This window comes from Squalius cephalus (genome assembly GCF_949319135.1).
Source record: "Squalius cephalus genome assembly, chromosome: 7".
Taxonomy (NCBI): Eukaryota; Metazoa; Chordata; class Actinopteri; order Cypriniformes; family Leuciscidae; genus Squalius; species Squalius cephalus.
Window position 1 is genome coordinate 34,591,075 of NC_137128.1, and position 13,678 is coordinate 34,604,752.

At 36.6% G+C, this 13,678-nt stretch overlaps 2 protein-coding genes and 1 long non-coding RNA gene across 4 annotated transcripts; 2 read left to right on the forward strand and 1 right to left on the reverse strand.

Moving 5' to 3' along the window:
* The first annotated feature begins 1,842 nt into the window (after window positions 1-1,842).
* On the forward strand, window positions 1,843-6,762 carry ltb4r2b (leukotriene B4 receptor 2b). Its single transcript, XM_079876144.1, has 6 exons — window positions 1,843-2,164; window positions 2,267-2,397; window positions 3,252-3,846; window positions 4,601-4,801; window positions 4,898-4,938; window positions 5,018-6,762. The coding sequence occupies exons 2-6, from the start codon at window positions 2,360-2,362 to the stop codon at window positions 5,220-5,222; spliced, it is 1,080 nt and encodes a 359-aa protein (XP_079732270.1). The 5' UTR covers window positions 1,843-2,164; window positions 2,267-2,359; the 3' UTR covers window positions 5,223-6,762.
* On the reverse strand, window positions 5,862-9,381 carry LOC307161437. 2 transcript variants are annotated; one of them, XR_013821725.1, is made up of 7 exons: window positions 9,282-9,381; window positions 8,912-8,932; window positions 8,693-8,736; window positions 8,461-8,516; window positions 6,293-6,313; window positions 6,079-6,117; window positions 5,862-5,984 (listed from the first exon to the last, which is right to left on the reverse strand). It is a non-coding gene; the product is annotated as an uncharacterized lncRNA (long non-coding RNA). The 2 variants fall into 2 exon arrangements; XR_013821726.1 differs by lacking the exons at window positions 5,862-5,984; window positions 6,079-6,117; window positions 6,293-6,313 and adding an exon at window positions 7,638-7,693.
* Window positions 9,382-10,038: 657 nt separating this feature from the next.
* sdr39u1 (short chain dehydrogenase/reductase family 39U, member 1) lies at window positions 10,039-13,063 on the forward strand. Its single transcript, XM_079875206.1, has 6 exons — window positions 10,039-10,177; window positions 10,600-10,706; window positions 11,201-11,283; window positions 11,383-11,504; window positions 11,759-11,911; window positions 12,377-13,063. Exons 1-6 carry the CDS (start codon window positions 10,162-10,164, stop codon window positions 12,802-12,804), a joined length of 909 nt encoding a protein of 302 aa, XP_079731332.1. The 5' UTR covers window positions 10,039-10,161; the 3' UTR covers window positions 12,805-13,063.
* The last annotated feature ends 615 nt before the right edge of the window (window positions 13,064-13,678 follow it).

The following is a 13,678-nucleotide window of genomic DNA, read 5'->3' on the forward strand; positions in this document are numbered from 1 at the left end:
TCTGAGACGGGAGATGAAAAACTTAAATAAACATGTTCTCTCTCTCCTTCTTTCTGCTTTCTGACAATTCTCACAATAATTATCTTTTGTCTTATTTTAAAGCTTGACTCAAGTTTGATGCTTAGAAGTGAGCTTTCCATGGCATCTGTTGCTTGATAAGTTGATGTACAGAGGCATCTGGCTGGGATTCATCAGTACTGGAATTACATTCCCATTTAATTTAGTGATGGGAACAGCCATAATTCTGGGAGAGAATAGAGCATATAAAGCCTTTTTTTGAAATGGGATCCTATGGTCTTAAGCACAGGGCTTGATTGTGAGGTGCCCCATTTCATCTAGTTATATAAATATCAGAGTTATGCATGAGCTTCTCATCAGCAGCAATCTGTGCTGGCTTCAACTATATATACCATCCACCACTAGACCAAAAGCATTTTTATGGGAGAATGTTGCCATCATGTGGACAACAAAGATAGCTATTATGTTTAGTTCCCACACAGCCTCCAATCACGTCACAATGACATATATGCAAATTTGAGTAACTGTAAACTTCATGCAAAGCAATGATTAAGCTGCTCACTTCGGTGCTCCATTGAACCCATGAGAGTTTGGAGAAGCTTATTTTACTCATGGGAAACAGGTCACTGAATAATGACCCAGAGGTCAGAAATAAGGAAGTGTATTTTCTCGCTAAGTCCCCCCCCTCCCCCCCTCCCCCCCCCCCCCCCCCCCCTCTCTCTCTCTCTCTCTCTCTCTCTCTCTCTCTCTCTCTCTCTCTCTCTCTCTCTCTCTCTCTCTCTTACACACACACACACACACACATTTCTCACATGTATTAGTAGTTTCCCGTTTGAGGAATGCAGTGCCATATTTTCAATAATAGTCACTGAATACCTCATGCAATGAGTGCGTGTGTGTGTGTGTGTGTGTGTGTGTGTGTGTGTGTGTGTGTGTGTGTGTGTGTGTGTGTGTGTGTGAAAAACCAATTCCCTATTCACTGACATCCTTTTTCTCGTAAAAATAATCCTTTTGGGTTCCCCAAAGATAGCAAATCATCCAACCATCCAATCCAAATTCCTGATGGACAAAATCAAGTCCTGGCCAAAAAAAATTCTTGTTTGAGAAACTGTTTAACTTTTTTCACAATATTGAAGTTGTAACTTCTGTTTCATGTTGACTTTAAAAGTGTGAAGAATGTTCTTCATTGAACTATAATGCCAAAACTTTTATTTTTAAGGGTGTAGAGAGTTGCCAGTTTTTACCAAGTGCTAAAAGCGCCATGGCACACATTTTCTTGTGTTCTTCTCTGCTCTTCTATTTAATACTCTTCTGAGTAATAATACCTTGCTAATAAGTATGCCTTCAAAAGACATTTTAATATAGAAGATGAGTTGTATGAACCACGTTTATGATACTTTTATGCTTCTTCGTCTTCTTTTTTTCGGAGCTCAACATCACCTTTCTCTAGTGATTTTCATTAGAATGAGTGGCCATTCTTCAAAATGTCTCCTTTTGTGTTCCACAGAAGAAAGAAAGACAGTATGAAACAAGATGGTGAGTACTTGATGCCAATATTCATATTTGGTGAATTTTGGGTGGGTTGTGGATTTTAAATCAAGATATTTATGTGTCAGGAAAAAAGTGGTAAATTACTATCAGAAAAGTCAAAGCAGGTTAGAGCAGGTAGAAGAAACATGCCAATGCATGTAAGTGTGTGATACACCTCATTCACTCCTTTCCACATTCTTCTGGAATGCTGTAGCCTGCAGGTTAGAACTTTGTCCTTTCATTTAAACAAAAAAAAAAACAAAAGACATGGAAATTGGTGTGTTGAAACATAGGGAGGAGAAAGGGGATGGTGGGGAGGAGTAAATTTGAACACGATATGTCAGAAGACTAGCAGTTTAGTAACAGAAAGAAGCAGTAGGGCATTAATAAGTATAAGTGTGCTTGATTATTAAATAGCTTATTTAAAATTTGATAGAGTGAGATCACTGAAAAACAATATAAGCTTAAGAAATTTAGAATAATACGTGAAAGTTTATCTGAGAGACAGGGGAAAGAAATAGAGAGACCAACTCGGAGACCACACAACCTAACCAGGTCCATCTGGTCACTTCAGGGAAAATACATTTCAGCCATTCGGATCTAATCAAGTGTATTGGTGAGTTACAAGAAACCCTATTTGATTTTCAAAGTGGAAATACATTAGTCTTATTACTCATAATCTGCCTGTATTTTTCCATCTCCATCTTTGTCCTTTCAGGCCACTTTCTGTTGACGCAACTCTGTCCAATTTCTCAATTTCACTCATCTTTGCCGTTCTGAGGTCAACAACGTGCGTAATCAGAACCGACTGATGACATTGCCGACTGGACAATCGTATCTTCTTACACTGTAGGGATTACAATACTGAATAGGTTCACCACAGTTCAATTTGTGAATATCCTCCCAATGCTATTTCTTTAAATGCCTTTACCTGTGTTCTTTTAACATGAAATTAGTACTTTTAGATAGCAGAGGAGAACTTTTGGGATGAGGGTGAGGACGTGATCCTCTGATCAACTGATAATACAGCATGAGTGGTTTTAGTTGAGCGCAAGATCACAGCAAGTTTTAGCACGTTGTTTCCATACATGTTTTTTTTCATTGCTGACAGATTGCTGGCTGAATTTCAATAATTACATGGTTGCCGAGAGCCCATCCTTGATGCTGTCTCATACTTTATTTGCCCGCTGAAGCAAACATTATTAAAGAAAAGAATCCTCAATAATTTGTAATCTGAATTAGATAACATGGTCAAATATAATTGTTTTTACCCCACCTGATCATATGCTAATAATAATTTCAGGTTAGTCTAGAAAATAAATGTACAATGTTAAGTTTAGTATTTTTTTCAAATATTTTTCAAGATTAGTGAAGTACGTTACAATTTCTAGGCTACATCAAAATGCCATGCTTGATTCAGTGTGTTGCTTGTCATTTCTTATTAATTATTTGTGAAATTTACAAGCAAATTGAAAATAGTTTGAAAGTGAATCCTACACCATTTTTTCGGCTTATAAAAAATTATAACAGCTGACAAATAAGTAAATACATAAATGAATAATCTTGCTGGTCTTACCTGTTGTCAGGATAGTCTGTTGAATTTTACAGGGATTTTAAACACTTTTAAAAAACATTTTTAGCAGGGTTATATGGTTATGAAACAATTTCCAGCTTCAAATAACATTGCTTTCTGATTCCATCAGTTCTTCTGACGCCTTCCTCATGGGATCAGCAAATGGGAACACATCCATGGATAACACGACAACAATCGATCCTGAGGGTAAGGACAGTGTGGGTAACAATATTTCTGTTACCTTTGGGGCCCTCATCCTCAGCATCGTCTTCCTCCTGGGTGTTCCTGGAAACCTCTTCATTATCTGGAGCATCCTGGCACGTTCCCGCAAACGCTCCGTCACTACCCTGTTCATCCTCAACCTGGCGTGTGCAGACGGTTGTCTGATGTGTCTGACGCTTTTCTTTATAATTTACCTAGCCAAGCAGAAGTGGATATTTGGAGGTGCCATGTGCAAGCTGCTTTTCTACTTGTGCAATACAAACATGTACGCTTCTATTATGATCATTACGCTGATGAGTCTACACAGACTAGTGGCAGTGGTGTGGCCCAAATACTTGACTGCTTGTACTCGTAGACGGATGGTATTACTTGTGCTCGGGGGCCTGTGGATTGTTGTATTTCTTTTGGCACTTCCTGCTTTGATATTCAGAGAAGAAACAACAAAGATTGACCATGGAAAGAAACGCATAATATGTGCAACTCATCACCAGCATTCACAATATGTGAGTGGTTTCTCTTTGCTCCACTGATGCTTGAATACTTGATCATGATTGGTCTATCCATCGTCCATTGCAATGCTGTATATAGCCTATCAAACTGCTTAGTATTGTATTTCATATCTTTCATATCACGCTGCAGACTTGCTCTCGTTTCATATAAACCAGTGATTCTCAACCAATGGGCCCAGGGCTTCTAACTTCTAACAGGGCTCTAAGATTAATTCATAATATTTAAATTAAGTTAAATTAAACAATTAAAATAATAATAAAAAAACACATCAAGGTGTAAACAATATATTTATTTAAATATTTATTTGAAAAGTTCTTATTTCATTGTGAAATTTTATTATCATTGTTAAGAACTTTTGTTTTATTAAAGAATATACAGTTCTAGAAACTTCTGAATATATTTACATATATTTGAAAACAAGCTGCTTTATCATAAATGTATACCAGAGAAATGATTGTAATTTATGATGAGCCTTTGAACATTTTGTTGGACAATTGGGGGCCTTCCAGTCAAAAAGGTTGAGATCCACCGATATAAATACAACCGGTGCAATCTTTTATTTCAGTTATCAATCATATTGAAACTTCCCTCAGAAAACTTCAGTATTTAATATTACTGTACTATAATATACGGTAGAAATAATATAATATCAACTACTCCGGGCGATCCATGTTTATTTTTCGATAATGATCTGCAGACTGTGCATTATCCTTACAAAATGTAATCCATAAATGTCATTATGAACAGGTGGTATTCCAGTACACACTTGAGACGGTGGTGGGCTTCCTGGTACCATATGTGATCATAGTCAGCAGTTATGTGTGTATCCTTCGCCGCCTCAGACAGACCAAGTTCAAGAGAATGATACGATGCGAGAATCTTATTCAAGCCATCATTGTGACGTTCTGCATTTTTTGGCTTCCTTATCACATTATTAATATAGTGCAAGTAAGTATTTTTTATTTAAATCTGTTAATTTTCTCAAATCCTAGGAATTATATTGTAACAAGTGTATGAATGAATTATCATTTGTCTTCTGGTCAGGTGGTGGCAGCACTTATACCAAAGGGAGAAACCCAAAAAACGTAAGTGGTGTACTAAAGATTTTAAAAGTACAGATATTTCATCAAAAGTCAAATCACCACCTTCTCTGTCTATCCCCAGATTGGATAAAATCTGGCAGGACAGCCGTGCGGTTACATCAGCTCTGGCTTTTATCAGTAGTTGTGCCAATCCTATCCTCTACGCCTTTGCTGGACGCTCCTACATCAAAGCTGACGGCCTGGCATTCATGGCCCGACTCTTTGAGGGCACAGTCCTGGACTATGGTGCCCGTAGAAGCCAGGCCAAAGAGGTTACCAGACTTTAAACCTCATGGAGTGGAGAACCATATAAAAGAATCTAGGACAATACATTTTGATACTGTAGCGAATAATCACCAGGACAAATTCATAAAGCAGCCTTTTAAAATGTATTTAACTCCATTGATATAAATGAGCTAATTCACCTTCATATTAAATTACCTTTCAAGTTTGCAAGCAGTTTACATTGTTGCAATGCTGTTATACACTGGAACAATCCTGGTAAATCTGGAGTGGTTTTGTATAGGTTATAAAAAAACCTTGTATTCCCATGCAAATAATTTGCATAAAGAGTACTTATACCTCACACCAGTGTGTACGTTTACAGGAGTGGGATTATGAAATAACAGGAGCATGAGAACATGCTCAAGAATTATACTTTGTGCTTTCACATGTCGGTAGTACAAACTCAACTGCAGAAAGCAAACTCTTCAGGACTCTGTTTGAAGGTCAAATATCTAAAGACAAATAGTTTGAAACCCAATTTCATAGGAATACGCATTAAATTCAAACCTTGAATTAAGCCAGATATAAATGAGTATTTATTGTAGCAGTTTCAAGTCTTTACATCATTGACAGTATATATTGCGGTCACCTTTCAAACTAACAAGACAGCAATGCAACTCAAAAAGAACAAATCTACAAGTCACAATTATATATTCTTATGTTAGGTAGCATAGAATCGTTTTTGTCTCTAGCAGGCCTATGTAAAGAGAAATTAAACCTCAATCAACTCCATAGTAGAAAGCCAGATCACATGAAGTAAATACCTAAACAAAAAAACAAAAAATACACAGACTTAGAATAAAAAGATCTCACTGTTCTTAAGGATGCACTTAATGTCAGAATGAAAGAAAAACCTACCTTTTTGAACACCTCCCTCCCTGCTTACATTTGAGATTCCTGCAGAATATTAGGTATGTTAGAGCATTCAGACTAAACTTAGATGATTAGTTTTCACCAAGAAGCACTTTTTCAGAGCATGTCAATAAATCACTGAATTTCATAAACACGGACGCATGCAGTTCATCAACTTTGTGCAAGACATTAGCATGAGAAACATGAGATTTGGACTCACCATTTCCATAAAGGCGGATCCCTGTAAAATAAACAAGTGATCGCACATTAGAATTTGTATTCTGAGGGAAACCATAACATCTCATAGCTTTATTCCGCAGCTTTAACCAGTCAGTGCAGTAGGTTTGTAATCATTAGATTCAGGTGAAACACGGACTGCAAGATCATCATGTCTAGGTTGAGAAGCTGCGTACTTGGTTCAGACAAAAAAAAAAAAAAAAAAAATTATATATTTTTTTCTTCTAGAACGGTCAGAGTATGTAGGCCGTAGAGAACGGTCCACTTCCTTTTAGTCTAAAATTAACATCTCTCAAACCCAAGATACAAATACAACTAAAACAGATTTCAAAACATTGATGACTGCCTGCACACAAATGTTACAACACCACCATTGAGAATTGCCAGCAGAAAGATGTTACTATGGCATGAGGCCGAATTTATTTCCTAACCAACCAAGTTTCTACAGAGAGGAAAAGAAAAAAAAACGCTTTTGGTTGCGGCACCCCCACAAATTATGAACTGAATCCTAGTTGAAGGGTTGGACTCCGAAGTCACTGCCGCTACAATGTATATCGAATGAGTGATTTAAAAGTAAGGTATTAAATCAATATTTATCCTTCTACATATTAAAATCCTTTTATATGTCGGTTTCAATCTTATGAGATTATACTTAATCATATAATTACCTGTTTGTTTACTGGATTGTGCCCTCTCCATATTTTGGAGAGAGGCATCCGTTTTAAACAATTTAATCTTCTGACCATTAAGCTGACCAAAATATCCGAGGTAACTTCATCCCGTCACTTACATGACCATTTCCTTTCCTATATTCAATCACTAGAGTGTTTGTACCTCTAACTGTGAGAAGAACATGTCATTAGTATATTTTGGGTAAGTATCCTGTTGGAGCCAGAGCTCAACCAATTTCAGCCTTGAAGCGGTGTATCCGTGTAGGTATTCTTTGCTACAGATCAGTATTGGTGAGGTGAACAACTAGCACCCTGGGGAGATACATGACTGGTTCTTGACAAGCTGGCGCCCAGAAACATATATCTGACCTAGGAAGGTCACCTAGTACCTAAAACCAGGGTCCTGGTATCACCCACACATGGACTTCTAGGCAGAAGCACATCTCCAAATATACGGCTATTTCCTAAGTTTATCCATTTCTTAGCCAATCAGAACCATTCAACCTGCAGTAAAGACGTAGTTTAGAGACTTATATAAGGCATTATTGTTGTGAAAATGTGAATGTATGGGAGAGCGGCCTACAAAGTCCTTGTGAGCACTGAAGCGGACTTCTGCTGATAACACTGCAAACTATTCTTCAGTAAAATTCTTCAATTGACTGCACTTCTGACTCCGGGTCTTCATTCATTATATCTAGTCCTTGGTTCTTTGACTGTAAATTCCCCAGAGAAAACTCATTAAATTCAGGCAGTCCGACATGTTACTTGTATAAAATACCTTTGATTAATTTATGTTGTATGAATTGCCAGCAGACATAGTATGACGCATTTAAAACCATAGTTGTAGGCATAATTAATAAATCTGTTATACTAAAAGGGAATTGTTACGGTGTGCTATTATTGTATTTTACTTAATATTAAAAATATCATTACTAATTGGCATGAAATATTGTTACATGGTGGATTAGTTTGTGTGGATCACGTGGTAAACGACATACAGCCTTCTTGGCGAAAGATAGGAAAGTGGATTTCTGCAAGTTGTCAGAATAAACTGACTCCACTAGCATGAGCGTTGTAATAGATAAGTCACCTATATCAATTTTTGCATTATCACTGCATGATAGCGCAACAAATCTTGCACATTTTGTTTGCAACACAGGGCATCTTTGGATAGAAAGATGGCTCTGCTACATTAAACTCATGTCCTAAAATATCTTGAAACCTTCTTTGCATGTGACACGGCTGGGTTAATTTACCAATCACTGGAAAAATTGATTTTTCTTGAGGTGATTGTTTTGTAAGTGCCGTAACAGCACATGTGCGTACACGCGGAGAACGGCTATTATTGTTATTAATTGGCTGCAAACATGTGAATGTCATACTATAAATATAACCTACTTTCATACGGATAAACATCCCCACCCCCCAATTATGTTGATTTTTCTTATTCTGTTTGATTGTAAAATTTAAAATTTCTCACTTTTCTTCCTCTCAGGCATGGGCTCAGGGTTTGTGGGTCGTGAGCTGAAACGTTCACTGAAAAGCAAAGGCAAAGAAAATCACAATCATATCCAGACACAGGCAGCCTAGTCCAGAAAAAAAACACAACATGGCATGAATATTATCCAACTTACATTGAAGACTATATTGACATCTCAGACTGATCTTTAAAGATGCATTTACTCAAATGTCAGAATGAAAGAAAAACCTACCTTTTTGAACACCTCCCTGCTTACATTTTTATAAGTTGAGGTTCCTGCAGAATATTAGCAATGATGTTAGAGCATTCAGACTAACCTTAGATTTGTTTTCTCCAAGGAGCACTTTTTCAGAGCATGTCAATAAATCACTGAATTTCATAAACACGGACGCATGCAGTTCATCAACTTTGTGCAAGACATTAGCATGAGAAACATGAGATTTGGACTCACCATTTCCATAAAGGCGGATCCCTGTAAAATAAACAAGTGATCGCAAATTATAATGTATTCTGAGGGAAACCATAACATCTCATAGCTTTATTCCGCAGCTTTAACCAGTCAGTGCAGTAGGTTTGTAATCATTAGATTCAGGTGAAACACGGACTGCAAGATCATCATGTCTAGGTTGAGAAGCTGCGCACTTTGTTCAGGCAAAAAAAACGTTACAGTAATGATAGAGCCGGGTTTAACATGCGGCGTCTGGATGTAGTTAAAGCAGATGCACCTGCCAATTCAGCAACCAACAAAACTTGTCATTGAAAACACGTGACTTATTGTCTTTCAGTATTGCTCTAAAATATGAATCAAAGGTTAAACTCACAGAATACGCTCCAATGGGTCCATTACACCGGTATGGTTATGAAAACGCATCCTTTTGACCTGTAGTTTTGTATGTTTTCTAAAACGGTCAGAGCATGTAGACCGAGAACTATCCACTTTTTATCTAAAGCCAAAAATAAATAAAATATATATTTTATATATATAAAAAAACAATATAAATAGCAACAAAACTGGTACTAAGGTATTAATACAACTAAACTGGAATACAAAACAAATAATTCGATGACTGCACACAATCGTTACTACACCACTGAGAATTACAAGCAGAAAGGATGTTACTATGGCATGAGGCCGAATTTATCTCCTAACCAACCACGTGTTTACAGAAAAAAGCACTTCCGGTTGCGGTCGGCACCCCACCCCCATTAATTATAAACTGGATTAATATTAATATCAGAGTGATATCATTAAATTCAGGCTGCCCAACATGATGTGACTTATGTATTGAAAAGCGTTGATTCATTTTTATGTTATAGGAATTATCAGCAGACATAGTATGATGCATTTAAAACAGAAGTTGTGGGCATCATTGAGAATGCACAATAATTCCAAAGATTAGTTTTTCTGAAAGGGAATTTTTATTATTATTATTTATAATAACATATTTTAAATATCATATTACATATTGGAATGGAATATCATTGTTGCATAGTTAAGTACAATGTTGATAGTTTTCAGTTAAAGGAAGGTAAGCCAGCCGTCCTTATCAACATGGCTGCAGTTACGCTCCAGTTTGTGTGGATCACGTGGTACATACGACCTTCGTAGGCATTTTGGCACCGTAGTAGCAGGCAGAAAGATGTGAAAGAAGTGGATTTCTGCAAGTTGTCAGGATAAACGGACTCTACTTTACAAGCATAATGAGAGTTGTAATAGGTATATCACATTTATCAATTTTTTCGTTATCCGTGCATGATAGCGTAACAAAAATAGCTCATTGTGTGTGCTGATTTGTAACACTGAGAGCTATTTTGATAGAAACATTAAAACTTATTCATGTATTAAAATATCCTGGAACCTTCTTTGATTGTATGTGATTGTGTTATTATGATATGGCTAGGTTCATTTATCAGTCATTGGATAAATGAGAGTTGATTTTTCTTAAGGTGATGTGTTTCGTAAGTGATGTAACAGCGCATGCGCGTGTACACGTGCGCGAGATGGCTATTATTATTATTTTTGGGCTGCAAATGTCAAATCTTTTTTCATACGGATAAATGGTTGTACCTTATATTCTCTATTTGATTGTAACATTAATAAAGATTTAGTTTTCTCACTTTTTTTCCCACTCTCATCAGGCGGAGGCTCAGGGTTTGTGGGTCGTGAGCTGATACGTTTGCTTAAAACCAAAGGCCATGAAATCACAATCATATCCAGACAGCCTGGTCCAGGACAAATAACATGGGTATGATGTAACTTACATTAAAGACTATATTGATATGCATCAAAATCCACCTTTACTTCTGATTTTTGGTATCTGTAAATATGTCAGTGGTGAATATATATATAACTTTACAAGCCAAAGTAAACCAGACATGCTATGATATTATTCAGTATCATAGAAATAATAATGAATTTCCTTGTAAGGCCTGGTTCAGTTCAGAGTTTTTCACTAAATGTGTGATGCGTAAATACCTCTTAAATGTAGAGTTAAATGTAAATGTTGATGATGAGGCCACTTTGACCTATGCCAGGGGTGCAAAACTAAGTCACTGAAGGGCCACAGCCCTGCAGAGTTTAGCTTCAACCCTAATTAAATACAACTGATCCAGCTAATCAATTCCTTCAGGATTATTTGAAAACTTGGAGCAGGGATGGAACTAAACACTGCATGTCTGTGGCCCTCCAGGAAATGAGTTTTGAACCCCTGAGTCCCTGACCTATGTTTACTTATCACAGGCTGATGTAGAATCAAGGGGCCTCCCGCCATGTGAGGGCGCTGTGAATCTAGCAGGGGAGAATATTATGAACCCTATGAGATGGTGAGGACGTTTTTTCCCCTCAGTGTATATAAATAATTATCTTGCCTTTAATATGGCTTTGTTAATATTATTTTTTATATTTTGTTTTTGACACTCTAGGTGGAATGAAAATTACAAAAACGATCTGTTCTCCAGCCGAATAAACACAACCAGAATTCTTGCCCAAGCTATTGCTGCATCACCTACTCCACCACATTCATGGGTGCTTGTTACAGGAGTAGGTAAATAAGTGGTGGTGTTTTAGCAAGCTAGACAAAATATGACTTTTTTTAATCAAATAATACAGAATAACTTGACAGAATAATCTCATTCACTTCTCTGTTCATCTATAGTCTTATACTGATTTGATAATTTAAAGGATAAAAAGTCAGAATAATGTTGTTGCTGTTTTTTTCTATAGTTATTTTTAATTGTGAATGAATTGTAATTTTATAAAGTAGACTTTTTTGCAGTTTTTCTCTGATTTTGTCTTCAGCGTGTTATAAACCTAGTCTTCAAACCCAGTACACTGAAGAGAGCAACTGGACACCATTTGACTTCCTGTCTCGCCTGGTGAAAGAGTGGGAGGGGGCAGGACAACTTCCTGAAAACTGTGCTAAGAAAACAAGACAAGTGATCATCAGACCAGGTGAATCTAAACAAATGTCTCATTCATCACAAATACCTTTATTCAACAAGTATGCATTAGATTGATGAAAAGTTAACGTAAAGACATTCATAACATAAAAAGTTTTCTATTTCAAATAAATGCAGTTCTTTTGAAGTGTCTATCCATTAAATAATTCTGAATATATCATGGTTTCCACAAAAATATTAAGCAGCTCAACTGTTTTCAGCAAATTAGAATGATTTCTGAAGGATCATCATGTGACACTGAAGACTGGAGTAAAATTCAGCTTCACCATCATACATTTGAAAATGTATCAAAATAGAACACAGTTGTTTTTAATAGTAATATTTTTCACAATATTACTGTTTTGACAGTATTTTTGCTGAAATAAATGCAGCCTTGGTAAGGATCAAAAACAAGTCTTTCTGAATCTTAACTTCTGAATGGTAGTGCAATTATGTTCTTTCTTCCACTCACTTTCAGGTGCAGTGTTGGGGCGTGACGGTGGCGCCATGAAACAGATGATGATTCCCTTTTGGCTTGGCCTTGGTGGGACGCTTGGCTCGGGACGTCAGCCCTTCCCTTGGATCCATGTTTCAGACCTGGCTGGCATCATTGCCCATACCTTGGAGCCCCATGAAGGACCACCATCCACAGAGCCAGATGTATTTAACGGAGTTGCGCCTGCATTGAATACAAATTTTGAATTCACTAAAGAGTTGGGCAGTGCTCTAAAAAGACCTACCATCTTCCCTGTGCCTGGCTTTTTCTTGGATGTCGTCCTCGGTTCTGAAAGAGCTGTTATCCTCACACAAGGCCAGAAAGTAGTGCCCAAGAGAACTCTTGAATCAGGCTTTGAGTTTCAATACCCAGATCTTACTTCTGCTATAAAAGAAATTGTTGGATCTTAGTGATCAGTCGAAACAGAGAAGAGACATGAATAACCTTTTTGAATTTAATTATGCATATACAAAATAAAGCTTGCTTGTACAAAAATGACAAATACATTTAATATAAATAATTTGATTTAATGTAGATACTCTGAGAGAAACAATGGTTTAACTTTCTTTTGATTGTCTGTCCCTCGTAAGAGCAAGTTATGTTTGTCTGTGTGTACAAAATGAGCATTGTATTTGTAAATAAATGTCTACATGAAATGTTTGGAGTCCAGCTGTGGTGTCTCTGAGTATATTCCATCATTAGATGATAATAGCAGATGTTATGTCTCTCATGACTTTGAGTGGCTATATTTGATTTGTCTGATCCATAAGGTCATCCTCTAGATGGACCGTTTACATATTTTTCTTCAAAAACTACCATTGGAACAAAAGCACATCAACAAAAAAAATCTGTGTATGGACACAATCCACATACACAAGCTTTTTAATCTTAGGTTCACTTAGATGTGCACAACATGCTTCTAAGGAATTTATCATGTTACTGCTTCCTATAAAACTAAAAGTACGACCAATAGTAATAATAAAAACCTGTTAACCTCAAGATGAATTATGTTGAGATACAGCACAAAAGTAAAACTTTGTGGAACTGAGAGTGGAAAGTTTAGGTACCTTAACTATTCAAAATTGCACATATATGAAAATACTCATTAAATATTTTTGAGAAGTTGACATTTCTAGTGTTGTATCTTGGAATACTCCATGCAAAACTATTTTAAACAGCATTTCACTTTTTTTTTTTAATTAAGCATGCAGCAATTTAAAATAAAGACTAGCAAAGGCAAAAATTGTGAAATTTGAAATATACAACTTCCCTTATCCAATAATG